Source organism: Eutrigla gurnardus (assembly GCF_963514095.1).
Source record: "Eutrigla gurnardus genome assembly, chromosome: 23".
NCBI lineage: Eukaryota > Metazoa > Chordata > Actinopteri > Perciformes > Triglidae > Eutrigla > Eutrigla gurnardus.
In genome coordinates this window covers 3,293,358-3,311,078 of record NC_139934.1, presented here as the reverse complement: position 1 = coordinate 3,311,078, position 17,721 = coordinate 3,293,358, and the positions used below count along the sequence as shown (strand labels likewise).

General features: G+C 47.6%; 4 protein-coding genes across 8 annotated transcripts in view; all 4 read right to left on the bottom strand.

The window, feature by feature from the left end:
- The window catches only part of LOC311008610 (uncharacterized protein), an 11,451-nt gene extending 6,906 nt beyond the window's left edge, over window positions 1-4,545 (bottom strand). For 2 of the 3 annotated variants that reach the window (XM_084002357.1, XM_084002356.1), the window contains exon 1: window positions 3,859-4,545. The gene's annotated coding sequence lies outside the window, so the exon portion shown is untranslated. The remainder of the gene's footprint in view (window positions 1-3,858) is intronic. The other variant, XM_084002358.1, reaches the window with a different exon arrangement.
- Window positions 4,546-4,916: 371 nt separating this feature from the next.
- LOC311008644 (arfaptin-1-like) lies at window positions 4,917-9,571 on the bottom strand. Of its 3 annotated transcripts, XM_084002424.1 has the most exons (9): window positions 9,421-9,571; window positions 8,969-9,089; window positions 8,118-8,329; window positions 7,563-7,653; window positions 7,346-7,452; window positions 7,033-7,254; window positions 6,382-6,539; window positions 6,053-6,227; window positions 4,917-5,946 (listed from the first exon to the last, which is right to left on the bottom strand). In XM_084002424.1, exons 4-9 carry the CDS (start codon window positions 7,582-7,584, stop codon window positions 5,791-5,793), a joined length of 840 nt encoding a protein of 279 aa, XP_083858550.1. In that variant the 5' UTR covers window positions 7,585-7,653; window positions 8,118-8,329; window positions 8,969-9,089; window positions 9,421-9,571; the 3' UTR covers window positions 4,917-5,790. The 3 variants fall into 3 exon arrangements, with proteins under 3 accessions (XP_083858550.1, XP_083858549.1, XP_083858548.1); XM_084002423.1 differs by lacking the exon at window positions 8,118-8,329 and having other exon boundaries at window positions 7,563-7,607; window positions 8,956-9,089; XM_084002422.1 differs by lacking the exon at window positions 8,118-8,329.
- Window positions 9,572-10,694: 1,123 nt separating this feature from the next.
- On the bottom strand, window positions 10,695-12,657 carry LOC311008653 (low affinity immunoglobulin gamma Fc region receptor III-A-like). The gene is made up of 5 exons (XM_084002443.1): window positions 12,362-12,657; window positions 11,777-11,897; window positions 11,415-11,669; window positions 10,910-11,026; window positions 10,695-10,833 (listed from the first exon to the last, which is right to left on the bottom strand). Exons 1-5 carry the CDS (start codon window positions 12,575-12,577, stop codon window positions 10,736-10,738), a joined length of 807 nt encoding a protein of 268 aa, XP_083858569.1. The 5' UTR covers window positions 12,578-12,657; the 3' UTR covers window positions 10,695-10,735.
- Window positions 12,658-13,588: 931 nt separating this feature from the next.
- Window positions 13,589-16,831, bottom strand: ppm1ka (protein phosphatase, Mg2+/Mn2+ dependent 1Ka). The gene is made up of 8 exons (XM_084002415.1): window positions 16,705-16,831; window positions 16,422-16,583; window positions 16,177-16,349; window positions 16,008-16,108; window positions 14,556-14,721; window positions 14,241-14,385; window positions 13,855-13,989; window positions 13,589-13,728 (listed from the first exon to the last, which is right to left on the bottom strand). Exons 1-8 carry the CDS (start codon window positions 16,804-16,806, stop codon window positions 13,597-13,599), a joined length of 1,116 nt encoding a protein of 371 aa, XP_083858541.1. The 5' UTR covers window positions 16,807-16,831; the 3' UTR covers window positions 13,589-13,596.
- Window positions 16,832-17,721: the final 890 nt, after the last annotated feature.

The window sequence follows — 17,721 nt, the reverse complement described above, 5'->3', positions numbered from 1 at the left end:
TTTCCATTTTTAAAAAACGTATATTTTGGTGAATTTCTTGAGCCGAATCCCCGGTCACATGTTAATACGTCAAAACAATATCCGAACACACTTTATAGGTTTCATCATCAGCTAACAAGGAAAGAAAACCCTAAATTAGCAGAATTTTCAATGGAGTCTGGTGTGTCATTTCGTATTTGAAAAGAATGCAAGAGAACACTGTGTGTCCGTGTGTGTGTGTGTGTGTGTGTGTGTCCGTGTGTGTGTCCGTGTGTTGATGCCAGGGAGTGAGGAGTCCAACCGCTACCGTGGCAACCGGTCAGAATGCCACTGATCGCCGCGGTAACGGACAATGGCAGACGGCTGCATCCAGGTGTTTGCTCTTGTCCCTCCACCGTCAAACGCTCACAAACAAGAGTGACCGTGACATCATCGACATCGTCCAATCACACGACTGGGAATATAAAGATAGACCGACCCGGTTCCCAGGGAGTGTTCTGATTGGTTAATGAGGTCGTGGGGGTTGATGATGAGTGTGAACTGATGATTGAACATACTACTACGAAAACTACTAGTACTAATACTAGTACTATCACTACTTATGTCTGTGTGTGTGTATATATATGTGTATATATATATATATATATATATATATATATAAACGGTCACTGGAGCTGGTCTGGCAGCCAGTGAAAGTGTGTAGATTAAAACACAAACACACACAGAAAACCTGTTTGAGAAATAATAAACTGACAAATATTTACACTACAAATTCATTTGACCTCTCCTCTCTCTCTCTCTCTCTCACACACACACACAAACACACACACACACACACACTTCACTAAACAAACATGACCTCACACTCAAACAAGCGTGACTCAGGCTAAAAGCGATTATTCGTATTATATTATTATATAACAGATGATTAATGAAGCAACGATCTGGAGACGATAAGAAGTTTGATGTAAATGGTCCTCATTTATAAAACACTTTTATCCAAAGCACTTTACATTAATGACTGACATTCACCCATTCATTCACCCATTCATTCACACATTCACACACCGACGAGGAGTCAACCACGCAGGGCGACAGCCAGCTCGTCTTGCTCAGGGACACCAGGCCCTCAGCTAGGAGGATATATTGTTGTAGAGTATTTATATTATTACATAGTATTATATATTATGTAATGACCTATCAGCGACATCACCATCAGGATCACGCTGACATCATCATCATCATCAGGATCACGCTGACATCATCATCATCATCAGGATCACGCTGACATCTTCATCAGGATCACGCTGACATCATCATCATCATCAGGATCACGCTGACATCATCATCATCATCAGGATCACGCTGACATCTTCATCAGGATCACGCTGACATCATCATCATCATCAGGATCACGCTGACATCTTCATCATCATCAGGATCACGCTGACATCTTCATCATCATCAGGATCACGCTGACATCATCATCATCATCAGGATCACGCTGACATCATCATCATCAGGATCAGGCTGACATCATCATCAGGATCACGCTGACATCATCATCAGGATGGTGACATCATACGGTGACATTGTCTCTTTCCTGCAGCCTTCCCCTTTAACTGCCATGGTTTCCAGCTGACTCAGCAGTTGACAGGTGACTCAGCGGTTTCCAGCTGACTCAGCAGTTGACAGGTGTGTCTCGGACTTCAAAGGACTCAACATGTCCAAACACAGCCGGGCGAGGACGCCGCTGGTGTCCACTTTACCAATTAAAGATGGCTGCTGTGGGCGGAGCCTCCATCAGGCACGCTGACGCCGCGTCGTTTCTCCGGTTTCTCCGGTTTCTACGGCGTCTCGGCGGAGAAAAGGCTTCAACATGAAACTAATATGAAAGTCTGACTCGGAGACAGAAAGGTGATCACACGTCCCACCGGCAGGAAGATTTACATAATCAATTCAAAATAAAAGTGATGATCAAAAGCAACGTTAATATATATATAAATATATATATATATTTTTTAAATATATATATATATATGTATGTATATATATATATATATATATATACATACATATATATATATGCTGCTTCTTCAGCACAGAAACACCTGATAAGTCACATCAGTGTTTGGAGGCCGCTGAATAAACAAACTGGACTCCACCCGCGTCCCAGACTCCACCCGCGTCACGGACTCCACCCGGACTCCACCCGCGTCCCGGACTCCACCAGCGTCCCGGACTCCACCCGCGTCCCGGACTCCACCCGTGTCCTGGACCCGCCTCAGACCTCCAGTGAACCGGATTCCCCGGAAGCACTAATAACAGATCTGGGAGCTGCCACCTGTTGCTTCCGGTCTGCAGAAAACCAAAGACCGAGGGATCGCCTGGAACCGGACTGGCCTCTCTGCTCGGACAAGAACCTACCCAGAAACCCCCGACAACCATCCAAGAATCAATAACCAATACCTACGGAACCATCTATAACCGATTCTCTTCCCAGGATTCTCCCCGTCACCATGGAAACCCTCAAACACCAGTAGGCCAGGGGGGTCAGACTGGGGGGTCGGACTGGGGGTCGGACTGGAGGCTCGGCCTTAAGCTAGCAGTTCAAGCTAATGGTTTAAGCTAATGGTTTTAAACTAGCGGTTATGCTAGCAGTGAAATCCGTCTGATTTGGTCCGTCGTAACTTTCTGTGATGCAGATTTAATCTCACGATCCGGTTTCCAGCCGCATCGTCGTCTTCGTCACATTAATGTTGAAACTCATTAATCAAAGTGGCCGGTGAGGAGATAACCTCTGACCCTAGATGACCTCTGACCCTGACCTCTAACAGAGACACTTCAACCCTCGACAGGAGTCGGTTTGAATCAACGACTCGTTAAACTGTTCAGGAAACACTTTGGAGGATTTCACACCTGCCGATTTCACCAGAAGGGCGTGACTTAAGAAAGGTCAAAGGTCAGGCTGACTGTGTGTCAGTCGGGCGTGCAATCTTAAATTACTAGATTTCTTAATGGAGTCTGGTGGAGACGACGTCAGCCTGGCAAACAGGTGCAAAAAGAAGCAGCAAGTTTGAGTGTTGACTCGTTGGGACCCAAAATGCAGAAAACGCCACAGGTTCGATGCCGGACGATGATCGTAACTATTAATGAATAATGATGGTTAATCATTACATCCATGTTGTCGTAGAGACGCTGGAGTGGAAAAGCACCACGACTCACTAATTACACTTATGCAGAACAAAGAGAGGAAATAAAAGCCCCACACGCTCATTATCAATAACTTATTATTGACAAAACATAACAAGATCAATACTGAACAAAGACCTAAAGGAGAAGAAACAAACAGCATCGTTTTAATTAATATATTAGATAAAGATCAGACAAACTCATTATTGTCTCCATAAACGAGGAATAATATCTCAAAGTAATTAATATTATTATAACATATTATTATAAGAATTCCTTAAAAGAGAGGAAAAAACACAAACGTTAAATAAATAGAAGAATAAAAAACGGAATATGTCTGTGGAGATATTAAAAAGAAAGCAGGTGGTTAGTCGACACATATTTAAGTGTCATCAGACCCATAAAGACTCAGCATGAAAAGAAACAATTATATGAACAATAGAGGAATAACCGCCTCACGGTGCGTTCAGGAGTCACGCAAACACGCGCACACACGCGTCCGTGCACGCACACACACACCGCAGCAATGTTCTCCTCGTAGAACTCCACAATTCCACTTCGGGAACAACAGCGGCGCGCTGAGAGCCGCCGTCCTAGAAACCGTGACTCTGGCGGGAGTCAAGTGGCGCCGCGTTAAACAGCTCGTTAGCATGCAGAGTGAAGAAGTTAACAGCACCGTGAACTCACCGACACACCGGAATCACCGGAACCACCGGGGCGAAGAGAGCGAAGAGAGGCGGCTGCAGCTCCTGCGTTAAACTCACCGGGCTGAGCGGCTCCACCGGCGACCCGGACTCTGCTGCGCCGGACCCCGTTCAAGAAAGTCCAACTTTACTGCAAAACAAGATCCACCGGTTCGGTTCGACGCCGGCGGGCTTCCACGGGCAGCGCGCGCTACACAGCCGACAGACACAGTGACACCGGCGGCGAGTGCGCGCGTGCGTGCGTGCGTGCGAGAGAGAGAGAGAGAGCGACACACACACGGGTTGGGAACCAAGGCAGACTACGCATGCGTGATAACTCAGGTGTAAGCGAAGGCTTTCTGTCGTACACGCCCACCTTCCATAACACACACGCGCGCGCGCGCGCACACACACACACACACACACACACACACACACACACACACACACACACACGGTCTTAAATGTCAAATTAACTGTGTGTGTTCGGCCCAGATAATAAGTGCTACCAGCCCCGCCCTTGACTAAATAACCAGTCAGTCTTCTCAAACGCGCACTAGGGTTTCATGTGTCAGCCGCGTCCTCCTTTCAAAGAGCTCACACGCCACCAACCTGATGTTCATTTTCTCCAGTTATTGATTGATTGATTGATGTTACATGACAATATATTGTAAATATTTGCTCATTAATTATTGGAAACATTATTCTCATATAAGTTTTATCCTGCATGTGTACATTTATGTTTTGACAAATGAGCAGAGGGACGATGACATCATCACACGACTCTGAACAGGAAGTGAGGAGCTAAAGGTTTTAATAAAGGAGGCGTCTCTCGTTGGGTTTTGCTTTGACAGATTTATTTGGTCGTTCACGTTCAAACATTCCCAACGAGATTAAACCGCTTAAGGACTCACGTTGAAAGGAGAATCCCCCGTTAAGTCTCTGTAGTTTTCACCTCACAACACCTGGGGATTCTGGGAGAATCCCTTTTTTTCCCATCAGAACACATTAAAATCATCACAGGTCGTTCTCTTGGATCAGAAACAAGAAAAAGCATTAAAGTAGAGAAAGTTACTTTAATAATAAGAAACATAAATATATACTTTAGTTGCCGAGAGATAATGAAGTAGCAGAACCAGTCAGCTGGTATTTGGGCTTTGAACACATCATGGAGCAGACTTCCCCTTTAGGGCCTCGTTCAACTGCGTTCTTTAGAAGACGAGGAAACGGTCTACAGGCTACAGGCACTTTTAAGGCATCAACAGTCATTGCATAAATGTTGTTGTTAACGAACAGCGACACAAACATCTCCCCTGGTAACGGAACAGTCTGGAAGGGGGCGGAGTCACAACTCAGTCACATCGAGAACATCGAGAACATCCATCAACGTTTTGGTCTCAATCAGAATAAAAAAAACAAACGTAGAAAAGGTAGCGCGTTAATTCAGTCTTTACTGAACTGAATAGAACTCGTATTTCAGGGCTAACTTGCTAACTGGGGGGGGGGGGGCAACACCGTCAACACCGTTTTGTCTCAAATGATTGGTCTCGATCTGGACCCAGATCCGGGTCCAGATGTGGAGCCTTGGTGTTGAGGCGCTCTGAGTCACTGGGATGTTGTGACCGCAGCGGCGGAGGATTTTAGAGTTCAAAGAAAGGTTAGTGCCCCCTAGAGGATTATGGGTTCACCCACCAACACGCCGAGGAAGGAAGACCAGGACGGGAGTCTTTGTTAACCAGTGTGAATGTAAGAACTGCATGGAGCAGGTTCTGGTCCTAAATATACTAAAAATAATAAATAAAGGTTCAAGATGATGAACGGTTCTTATAGGACGGGTCAAGGGTTGAACTTCCCTGGAAACCATCAAACTCACTGTGGAGATCCAGAACCCAGGGCCCACCAGCTCCAAATCCACCTGATTTGGAGCTGGCGGACCTCAACTCTCCTCCAGCCAGGAGGGGGCGTCCACGCCGGCCTGGTTCAGGTTTGCGCCCGCCGGCCCGATGTTTCGCTCCAGGAAGCTTTGACACGATAGACTGTGAGCGGCGACGGCGGAGTGGAGCCGCCACAGCTGCTGATGGAGGACCCGGACCTGCAGACGCAGAACCAGTCAGCGACTATATATTACAAACAATGAGACCACTTGATGGAACCCAGACCAGGGCCCCCCCGAGTCCCCCTGCCGACCCCAGGCTCACCTTGTTCTCCTCCAGCAGCTTGACTTTGACGGACAGGTCGTCTCTGGTCCTCTGGTACCGCTCCCTCTGGCTCTGGAAGTCCTTCTGGGCCACCTCCAGTTTGGGCAGGGTGACGGGGTCCCGGGGTCCCAGGTTCAGCTCCTCCAGGTCCACTCGGTACGCATCGTACTCGATCCTGAGGGTCGGACAAACAACAACAAACGAGAACATCATTGGAGCGGATAAACGGGTCGAGAACCAAGATTGCCTCCTTATTATTGTTTACAAATGAGATGAAACATGGCGGCCACTCGGAGAGAGATGACGGGCGAGCAACAGGAAACACCCACCTGACGGCCTCGTACTGCCTGGCGTTGATCATGGTGTCTTCCATGGTCTTGTTGACCAGCGTGTCCATGTCGGACCTGAAGGCCTGAACCGCCGCTATTAGAGTCTCACCGCTCTTAGACAGGAACTTCTGAGCCTCGGCGTTCACGCCAAACTCCACCTGACCGGGCGTTAATAACCGTTTATAACGTTAAAAGCAGTGAATAACAGTTTATAACCGTTAATAACAGTTAAAAACCGCTAACAGTTAATAACAGTCAATAACAGTTTATAACCGTTAATAACAGTTAATAACTGTTTATAGCGTTTACAGTTAAAAGCAGTGAATAACAGATTATAACTTTAATAACAGTTATAAGCAGTTAATAACTTTATTAACAGTTATAAGCAGTTAATAACAGATTATAGAGGTAAAAACAGTTAACAACCGTTTATAAAGTTAACAGTAAAATCAGTTAATAACTGTTAATAAATGTTATTTACTGTTTATAACATCAATAACCGTTCATAACCATTAATAACAGTTTATAACACGCCGTTAACGAACAAAACAAAACATGCTACAAACCGACGCAGGTGTAAAACGACTATGAAAGTACAACAAAACGGCACTGCCCGGTGACTAGAACCAGGTCTAGCGGTAGTGGACTCACATGCAGCGTTGGCGTTTTGAGGCCCAGCTCGGTGAAGGCGTCCCCCAGGGTCTTCTGGGTAAGCGTGAACTCGGCGAGCTGATTGGCCAGTGTCTGGGCCAGCTTGGTGACGTGGTCGTAGCGTTGGCGGTCGTCTCTCAGCAGCTCGAGGCGGGGCTCCAGATCCAGGTCTACGGTACGAGACCCGCGGCCCAGCTTCTCAGACAGAGCCTGCCGGGTGCACTGCATGAGGGGGGGGGGGGGGGTTGATCACATCGATATAGATCACACTTATATTGATCAATAACATCGTTGATCAGTGGATCCCTCTCACCTTATAGGTGCTCATGCTCCACTTGCGGACTCTCTCCAGCTTCTCCCCGGCCGGGTTTTTACCCTGAACCACCACGGGTCCTGGTCTCTGTGGTGTCCCCGAAGGGTCTGGCCGAGGGGGGTCAAAGGTCAATGTGGAGTTACCATGCCGACACAAGTTTAATGTTTTTTTTTGTCAATCATAATGATCATCAGCCTGAAGTCGCCTCTACGTATACCTTCGCTCTGCTCCGTTTCCATGGCGACATCTGGCGGGGCCTCAGCTGGACAGGAAGTGACACTGTTGTCGCTGTGGTTACGGTCGCTGTCCTGGAAACACACAAAAGAAAAAAGGTGTCAGTCCACGGTTCTGGGTCGATGTGGTCCTGTTTACGGGGCGTCCAATCAGCTCCCAGGCGGTTTGAACGAGGCGGCTTGTTATTGGAGGGTTTCAAATGTCCCAAAACCTTCAGGATCACCGGGGGCAACGGGGGACAATGTCCCCGCCGGCAACCAGACACCCTGCGGCCAATCACACAACAGGAAGATCCTCGAAACACGCCGTCTATTTTGATCTGGCTCTTTGATCTCCCTCGCACCGAAGGACGCAGATTGGTCAGAGTAAAAAACCAATCAGATGCCTTCATGTCTAGTTCTGCACCCGCCCTCCCCGCCTAAGCGCGAGTGCAGAGCCTTCACGTCTCGCTGATGCCGGAAGAATCAGCTTGGACGGACTCACTGACGGGATGGGGGGGGGGGAGACACTCTCTTGCTAGCTTTCCAACATTACATACCCCAGCTTTAAATGTAGCCTCAAACACAAGGAAACACTGAGATGTCCAACTGTCCTTGAACGCAGCCTCCGCTCCTAAAGGGGAATCAAAGGTCGGAGAATAATCAAAGCACCGTCACAGGATCGCCGTGGGAACCGCGAGCCAATCGGCCGGCCAATCAGATCCCGGATCAAGAGGTTGGTGAGGTTGCCACGGAGACGATGGCGCCCTGCCTGGAGGCAGGCGAAGAGGTCAGAGGTCACTGGAACACTTGACAGTCAGGGTTAGGGAAGAGGCACACACGCACACACACACACACACACACACACACACACACACACACACACACGCACACACACACACACACACACACACAGTAACAGCGTCACACCGGACGCACCATCCCCCCCAGTCACCGGTTATCACGCCGCGGTGCTCCGTTGTCATGACGACCGGCTGATAACATTGTCGTGTAACATCTGTCAAGAACCGATCGCTCAACACGTGTTTGATATCTGCGTCATAAGCAGGCATAATGAGTCTTTGACAGCAAGCTGCAAATACACACACGGAGTACTACGCAACAGGTACACGTACATCTTATATTAGGTATTAGAAATAATATAATAATAATAATAATAGTTTAATTCTAAAGTAAACCAATAAACTGCATCATAAATGGTGTTTTCTGTGATTTTGGTCCGAATCTGTGAACATTAATGTGAATATGACAATAAAAGTTGACTCATTTATTGTATTTGTCCATTTACTGATTAGAGGATTTATTGATTATTCATATTATATTAATAATCATATTGTAGATTAAAACATGGATTCATATTCTGGGACTGAGTTGAACGGAGACGCCTCACCATCGCAGGATTCTCCTCCTCCTCCGTGGCGCCGGACGCCATCTTCAAGCCTCCTTTCGACCCCGCCCCCAACATCCTCTTGACTCCGCCCACTGCCCCTCTTCTATTTTTCTACTTCCTCCTTCAGACAAAACAGAGAATCATTATTCATGATTATTATTAAACATGAGCTTTCTGACAGAAACAGACATCTAACAAGGGTGCAACAGCAGCGCCCAGTGGTGCAACAGCGGCACCCAGTGGTGGGAGTGTGCAGCACAGCGGTGTTTATTCTACCAGACATCATATTGCTGTGGAGGAAGATTCATGTAACTTCCAGTGACGTTGTTGGGTCTATGTTGGGGGGGCTGGAGCGACCTTAAATCGTCCCCAAGCCCCCCCAAATATTGTTTTAAACAAGTTGCCGGTGTTAGCTGCGGCTAGCTGCTAACAACACTTTGAACGTTTCTTACCTCCACAGGTAAAAACAAACTCCTCCTCCTCCTCCTTCTAACCGTCCCGTTAACTCGTCCCGGTCCGTCCCGTTAACTCGTCCCGGTAAATGTTTACAAACTAAACAAACTTTTAACAGTTAAGAGGACGTGAGAGGAACCCGGAAGTGTTTCATACCGCCGCGGAGGACGTTCGCTTCCGCGTTCGTACCGGAGGGGCGGCGACTTCCGCTTACAGACCGGAAGTCACCAGACTGCTCCTGTCTGACATTTGTATCAGTGTGTGTGTATCTATTATATGTATTGATATTGAGGGTAAAGTATTATCAGCAGAATGTACTTGAAGTTTGAAAAGTAGAAATACTCATTATGTACAGCGACTGTATCATAGTAATAGTAGAAGTACTGCATGTTAACATATAAACTTGGAGGAGTAAAAAAGTTATTAATTTGACTGAGAAGTATAAATAAATATTGAAAATTGTACTTACATTTTGAGTAAAAGTTGTTTTTTTTAGCTTGCTATATAAATATAACAATGTATAATGTATATGTATACGTGTGTGTGTGTGTGTGTGTGTGTGTGTGTGTGTGTGTGTGTGTGTGTGTGTTGACATGTAGAACAAAGTAACACCTCAGTCTGCAGTTTGAAGTTTCCTTCCGGTTTGATTTGAAACGGCTTCATGTTGATCAGAAAACCTTCTTCTGTGTGGGCGCGTCTGTTATATTTATTATCATTATTATATTTATCAGTATGATTATCATATGTATTATTATTAATATATTTATTATTATTATTGTAGCTATTATAATATATTAAATATTACATTCATGTAGTGGTAATATTCATCCACAAACGGATTTAATAGTCAAACATTTCACTTCACCATCAATACCGTGACGTATTTGAAGCTGATAAGAGTTTTATTGAGGTTTTGAACGCAATACTTTTACATGGATGGTTTTAACATTGAGGTACTTCTACCACAGTACAAGTAGGCGAGTACTTCTTCCCCGTCTGTGAGTAATGATGGATGTGATGTCATCAATACCAACACCTGGCTCACCACAACTACCCGCTCTGCCGCCTCACACCTCCGGCCCTCACTTCCTGTCAGACCTGCTGCCATGGTGACCGTTGACGGTGCCGGTGACCAGCCAGAGAACCGCCGTTCAGAGAAAGGTTTCATCTCCATGGCAACAAAACACAATCATCCAACAACGTTCACAAAGAATAAACACAAATATAACGTTAGAAATAACGTCGTTAATCCGAGGTATTTAACGTGAGTCTTCTTCTTTATTTCAGGTCGGATGTCACCGTCAAGCTATGATGTCACTGCTCGTCATGCACTACTTCCACGATGACATCATCAGATGTTCCTCTTGTTTTGCTGGACGATCTCCGATCTGAGTTTGTCTCCTTCTTTCTTCCTGGAAAACAGAATGTTTCGCGAGCTACCGACCAGTGACATCATGACATCCAGCAGCCAATCAGAGAAGGACTCACCTCTCGCTGTGTCTCGGCAGACCAGACCCATTACGATGGTGGACACCAGGAAGGGAGCTCCCACCAGCAGGTGGCGCACCACGGTGGACACCGACAGCAGCGGAGGGGGGTCCTGGCCTGCAGGGGGGACAAGCAGAGACTGAGTGACCAGACCAGAGACCAGACCAGAGACCGTCTGTGGTCCCCCAGAGGTCTAGATAGTAGCTCACATTAGTCCAGAGACCAGACCAGAGAATGTTGTGGTCCCCCAGAGGTCTAGATAGTAGCTCACATTGAGACCAGACCAGAGGAAACCTGGTTGGTGTCTACGTAAAGGGAAGCCCCGCCTCATCTCACTGTCTACACCCCGCCCCTCTGGAATAACCCCGCCCCTCTGGGAAAACCCCCTCCCCATGAATTATATAAGCCCCGCCCTCTGGGATAACCCCTCCCCATTAATTATATAAGCCCCGCCCTCTGGGATAAGCCCCGCCTCCTCCCTGGTGAAGAATGAAGGTGACTCCACCTATGACGGTGATCCGGCTCTCCGGTGATCCTCCGGCTGCACAGACGTCACAGCTGTAGAGGCCCTCGTCAGACCTGGAGACCCCGGACAGGGTGGTGGTCCCGGTGGAGCTGTTCCTGAAGAGGAGGCCGTCCTTGTAGAAGTCCGCCGGGCGCTCGCCGCCACACGCAGACGCCACTTGGTGTCTGCAGCGCAGCGTCACGTTGGTGCCCTCCGCCACCGGGAGGACCGGGCCCTCCAGGACCACAGAGCCAGCTGGGGGGGGAGGGGGTCACAGGTCAGGGGCCCGCAGGCCAGAAGGAGTATTCAAATCCTCTATGGCAGTAAAAGTACTAAGACCAGGTTATGGTAGGTTCCTGTACCGGTGACGGAGACGTTGATGGGGGTACTGGTCTCTCCTAGACCAGATACACACCAGTACTCGCCGCTGTCCGTGGTCGGGAAGGCAGCGGCGACGTGGCAGGAGGACCCACATGCACGCACCTGGGGGGCCCAGAGGCATTGTGGGTAACAAACACCAGCACACCTTTATCCTCATATACTGTTACTGATGGAAGATCTCAATGCAGTACTTCTACAGTGTAGTAGTACTTCTACTTGTAACAGAGTATTTAACGGTGTGATAGTAGTACTTCTACTGTGTAGTAGTCCTACACTTGTTCTATTTTTAGCTCTTACTTTATCAGCAATGATACGTTGTGGTTTCTTTGTTTCCTTCTTTTGACAAATGTACTTATTGTAAGTCGCTTTGGACAAAAGCGTCTGCTAAATGACCTGAATGTAAATGTATTTAACGGTGTGATAGTAGTACTTCTACTTGTAACAGAGTATTTTACACTATGATGTTTGTACTTTGAGTGTTTTAACTCATGTGGTACAAGTACTTTAACCTGTGTGTCACTAGTACACTAACTGTGGTACTAGTACTCTAATGGTGGTACTAGTACCTCTCCGTCCGGCGTCCTCTTCATCACCCTCCACGCCGGCTCGTCTTCCTCACAGCTCACCGAGAAACTGTCGTACTTGAAGAACTGAGCTCTCGGGGGTGAGACTGTCGGGGAGACTGTCGGGGGTGAGACAGTCAGGGGTGAGACAGTGAGGGAGACTGGAGGAGACACGGACCGTCTCTGAAGTACTCCTAAAATTATTACTGGCGTGTACATTAGGTGTATAAATACCTCGAGCAGAAGCAGAATCCAGAGAAGTCAGAGCTGAATCAGACAAACACAAACAATCCTGCTTTCATGATTCTCTTCTTCAATATGAATCAAATGTGAGACAGTTGAGTTCAAACAACAACAACAACAACGACAACATAAATACACATCAATAAATCTCTATATCTGTAGTTATTATTATACTTATAAGAGTAATATAATGTACTCACAGAGCAGCAGAGCGAGAGCTGCCACCTCCATCCTGACCGACTGCACACTAACAGAAACTACTGCACACTGCTACACTTATCAGGTACTTGTACTTCACTTGCGTATTTCTACTTCAGGCTACTTCTTTCTTCTGTTCCACTGCATTTATTTAAAAACTGTAGTTACTTTACAAACAAATCAAACAAACTATCATCAACCAATAAAGTGATGATACTTGAAGTGAAATAGATCAGAGTTTCTTCCTTTTGGTTTGAAGCTTCCGTCTGTTTAATGTGATCCAAATCATCTCCCTCTAGTGGTGACTCATGTAACTACAACAACACCGGCAACAGGCTATAATAATTACAATCATATTACTACTACTGATAATAAAAACAACAGGATATTTTGACTCCTTTGGTTACTTTGAACATTAAACTCAATCTGATCTTGATTTATTGATTATTTATCTTATTTTCACAGGTGATTTACATACAACATGAATATTTCAGTGACATCATCGATATTCTGGATGTTCTGGATGCTTTAGATGTTCTGTAAATTCTAGATGTTCTGGTTGTTTTAGATGTTCTGTAAATTCGAGATGTTCTGGATGTTTCCGATGTTCTAGACGTTTTAGGTGTTCCAGATGTTCTGGATGTTTTATATGTTCTGGATGCTTCAGATGTTCTAGATGTGAATCAACAGTCTGAGAGGAACACTGAAGCGCTGCTGTGGGTTCTCCCGTCCGTCAGAGGAGTTCTGGGTGTTTACGGACCAGATTGAGATTGTTTCGTGTCCGGCATGGTGACGGTCTATGCCCATCTCCCGCTGGAGGCGAAGCTTCTGCTCAGGCTGTAGACGGTGGCGGAGCTCCGCTGTTCCCCCCAGGCTCCCAACGGCACCACCAGGATGGTGGCGTTGTCCTCGGAGCCGTACTGCAGCGCCTTCAACACACAGGAGGTTCCGTTTACATGCATCACTGTCCGTTCACGTATTACAGTCGTGGACAAAGACATTTCTGTAAAGTTTGGTTATATTTTGATGATTTGGGATGTGAACTTGACTTGTACCTGCTGAGTGATGACATCAGCAGCCTCTGTGGCGTCTTGGCACTGGTTGATGACATCACAGATCTCCTGGTCGCTCAGCAGGAAGTTGATGCCGTCGGTGGTCAGAGCTAGGAAGGAGTCACCAGCGTTCTGGACCTGCCGAGACCAGGATCTCAAATATAATCCGCCCTTCTAACCCTCCAGTGGATAAACAGGTTGAATATCAGACCAGAAACCAGAGATGACTCAGCACTTTTACACTTCCTGTTACCTCGTCAGTTGGATCAAACATATAAACATCATTATTATTTTTCTGCAATAATCCAAAAGTAAGTAGCTGATCCAGCAGATCTGGATCTGATCCAACAGATCGGGATCTGATCCAGCAGGAGGTCTGGGGGACTCACGCTGACTCGCCGCGTGTCCGGCTCTGCGATGACGCCGCTGGCCTTCAGGTGGAAGTCTCCAATGCTGCGAGTCATGGCGAGCCGCCCGTTAACGTTGGCCTCGCCGACGCCGTTCCACGTCACAAAGCCACCGAACCTTGTGATCCTAAACACAAGTACACACAGTACCAGTGTTAGTACTTCATGTACAAACACTCTGGACCTCAGTACTTCTATTTACTCCACTAGGTTTGTCTAGTTTCCACTTTTAACCTACTTAAACTACTAACTATATATATAAATATATATATACTATAGTAGTAATAGTAGATGTACCTGTGTCTCTCGTCCTCACGGTCGGCTTTGTGGTCTTCGGTGAGTTTCTTGGCTTCTCCCTTCCTGCACAGCAACGCCCGGCTGTCGCCGACACTACCGACCACCAGCTCCACGCCGTCACGTAGCATAGCAACCGTCGCCGTGGTGCCAGCTGTCAGGAAGGAGGCTGTGGAGGAAGACGGAGTATTCAGGACCTATGTAGTGGGTACAGTGTAGTGGTATGATGTGGAGGGTACGGTGTAGTGAGTACGGTGTAGCAGGAACACTGTAGTGGGTATGGTGTAGTGGGTACGATGTAGTGAGTACTGCATAGTGGGTGCGGTGTAGTGAGTGCGGTGTAGTGGGAACACTGTAGTGGGTACGGTGTAGTGAGTACGGTGTAGTGGATACGGTGTCGTGTCCACGGGGTAGTGGGTGCGGTGTAGTGGGTATGGTGTAGTGGATACGGTGTAGTGTCCACGGTGAAGTGGGTGCGGTGTAGTGAGTAAAGTGTAGTGGGAACAGTGTAGTGAATATTGTGTAGTGGTAGCGGTGTAGTGAGTATGGTGTAGTGGGTGCGGTGTAGTGGGTACGGTGTAGTGGTAGCGGTGTAGTGAGTATGGTGTAGTGGATACGGTGTAGTGTCCACGGTGTAGTGAGTATGGTGTAGTGGGTGCGGTGTAGTGGATATGGTGTAGTGGGTAAAGTGTAGTGGTAGCGGTGTAGTGGGTGCGGTGTAGTGGGTACGGTGTAGTGGATATGGTGTAGTGGATACGGTGTAGTGGGTAAGGTGTAGTGAGTAAAGTGTAGTGGGTAAAGTGTAGTGGGTACGGTGTAGTGGGTACAGTGTAGTGGGTACAGTGTAGTGGTAGCGGTGTAGTGGGTGCGGTGTAGTGGTAGCGGTGTAGTGAGTACGGTTTAGTGGGTACGGTGTAGTGGATACGGTGTAGTTGGTACGGTGTAGTGGGTGCGGTGTAGTGTCCACGGTGTAGTGGGTGCGGTGTAGTGAGTAAAGTGTAGTGGGTAAAGTGTAGTGGGTACGGTGTAGTGGTTACGGTGTAGTGAGTACGGTGTAGTGTCCACGGTGTAGTGGGTGCGGTGTAGTGTCCACGGTGTAGTGGGTGCGGTGTAGTGTCCACGGTGTAGTGGGTGCGGTGTAGTGGGTGCGGTGTAGTGAGTAAAGTGTAGTGGGTAAAGTGTAGTGGGTACGGTGTAGTGGATATAGTGCAGTGGGTAAAGTGTAGTGGGTACGGTGTAGTGGGTACGGTGTAGTGGTAGCGGTGTAGTGAGTATGGTGTAGTGGGTGCGGTGTAGTGGGTACGGTGTAGTGGTAGCAGTGTAGTGAGTAAGGTGTAGTGGGTAATGTGTAGTGGGTACGGTGTAGTGGATACGGTGTAGTGGGTTCGGTGTAGTGGGTGCGGTGTAGTGGGAACACTGTAGTGGGAACACTGTAGTGGTGTGTGTGTGTCTCACACTTGTTGAAGTAGCTCAGATGTGTGTGTAGAGCCTTGTCAACGTCTAGAAAAGCTTTCTTCAACACCTTCTCCAGGTCGTCCTCGTCCTCCAGAGCATCTCTGAACAGAAACAGCCGTTTTATAATGTGAGTGTTATTAATATTAATATGATCATACGAATATCCAACCTGATGAACTTCTCCATGAAGGTGTAGCAGTAGTCGGCGGCGTGCGGGCCACCGTGGCCGTCGAACACTGCGAAGTACAGCAGGTTGTCACGGATACGGGCAAAACGGAGGCGGTCCTCGTTCTGCTTCCTGAGACCCAGAACAGAGGCACTGCCGACCCGGGACAGGCTGACCTGAGGGGCGGAGTCAACCATCATCCATCATCATCAATCATTCATCCCGTCATCCATCATCCATCCATCTACCTGTGGAACATGTGTTCTGTATGTGACCCTGGAGGGCAGCAGAATGGGGTCTTCTATCCGATTGCCCCAGATCCCGAACGAGTCCCATGTGACCGGCCGGTTGAGGCGAGTCGACCCGCCAGCCCGCTGCACGCCCATCACCCTGAACAAAGCCCCGCCCACCTGCAGGGCGACCAGTCAAACAATTCACGATGAATGAAAGTGACAATTTGACAATTGAAATGAAATGATCCGTTCGATGAATACAGGTTTGTAATGGCAGCGTGGGCGAAGGAGGACTCACCTGGCCGGAGGGTTCAGGTGAGGACCAGACTGGGAGGAGGCTCCGCCTGGTGACGACGATATGACCACGTCGCAGAAGACTGAGCAGAGCTGGAGACGGCATGGCGGGACAGATGTGGAGGAAACACCTGGCGGGACAGATGTGGAGGAAACACCTGGACAGTTACAGCTAAAAATAGGGGGAGTTTATAGAGCTTTTATTTTGAAGGACGGGGAATAAAAGCACAATATGCTTCAATTTTGTTATTTCAAACCAAATAAGTAAACATGAAAACAGACGGAGGTGGATTAAGTACTCTTAAAGTACTCTTACAGTACATTTAATGTTATTAACGTAAGTAAATACACTCAGAGTACAGAGTACTGACTCCCTCTCCCCGTGACGAGGTAGCAATCTTTTGGATGCAACGTGAGCTCAGTGACCTTTAGTGACCTTTAGACGGCCGGGACAGTTCGGACTCACTCACACGGGTTGTTGTTGACAAAACACAACCGTGCACGCGCATGTACGGGTGCACGTGATTGGACCAGGAGATCCACAGGGATCCGGTCTGAAGGCTCGGAGCAGATTTATTTTAGATGTAAGATATAAAGACACAAAAAACTTGATGATATTCACTACTTCCTGCAGCAGACGACAGCTTTAATAATAATACGGTATTTAATTAATAGCAGCTTTAAATCAAAGCTGTGTAACACAACAGCTGAATAAAGATGGCGGTCACAAAAACTCACCTTCTTCTCTTCTCTTTTAGCGGGAGTTTTTCCCGCCGGTCCCGTCCCTTGACAACAGGTGTCCTTCAGTTGCCTCAAGCCGTCACGTCGCCCTCGCTGTGGCTGTTGAGCTCCAGGGGATTGGGGGGGGGGGCACCGGGGCGCTGCCACAGACGTCCAATCAGAATCTGAGCCCGGTCAGTAGAGGGGGTGTGGCCGCTTTTGGCGCCAAGCCGGATGAAGAAGGAATGTGGAGTTTCTTCTTCTTCTTTTTTCACACTGCAGAACATTTACTGTACAAGGA

Coding starts and splice junctions, on each gene's coding strand:
- ppm1ka (XM_084002415.1), bottom strand. CDS start 16,806: ATGCCGTCTCCAGCTCTGCTCAGTCTTCTGCGACGTGGTCATATCGTC. Junction 13,990..14,240: donor CGGACACGCGGCGAGTCAGC/GTGAGTCCCCCA, acceptor TGGTCTCGGCAG/GTCCAGAACGCTGGTGACTC. Junction 13,729..13,854: donor CTGATGTCATCACTCAGCAG/GTACAAGTCAAG, acceptor TGTGTGTTGAAG/GCGCTGCAGTACGGCTCCGA.
- LOC311008653 (XM_084002443.1), bottom strand. CDS start 12,577: ATGTACACGCCAGTAATAATTTTAGGAGTACTTCAGAGACGGTCCGTG. Junction 11,670..11,776: donor CATCAACGTCTCCGTCACCG/GTACAGGAACCT, acceptor CTCCCCCCCCAG/CTGGCTCTGTGGTCCTGGAG. Junction 11,027..11,414: donor GAGCCGGATCACCGTCATAG/GTGGAGTCACCT, acceptor TCCCCCCTGCAG/GCCAGGACCCCCCTCCGCTG.
- LOC311008644 (XM_084002422.1), bottom strand. CDS start 9,043: ATGTTGGGGGCGGGGTCGAAAGGAGGCTTGAAGATGGCGTCCGGCGCC. Junction 7,654..8,968: donor AGGAGGAGAATCCTGCGATG/GTGAGGCGTCTC, acceptor GTGTGTTTCCAG/GACAGCGACCGTAACCACAG. Junction 7,255..7,345: donor GGAGCATGAGCACCTATAAG/GTGAGAGGGATC, acceptor CCCCTCATGCAG/TGCACCCGGCAGGCTCTGTC.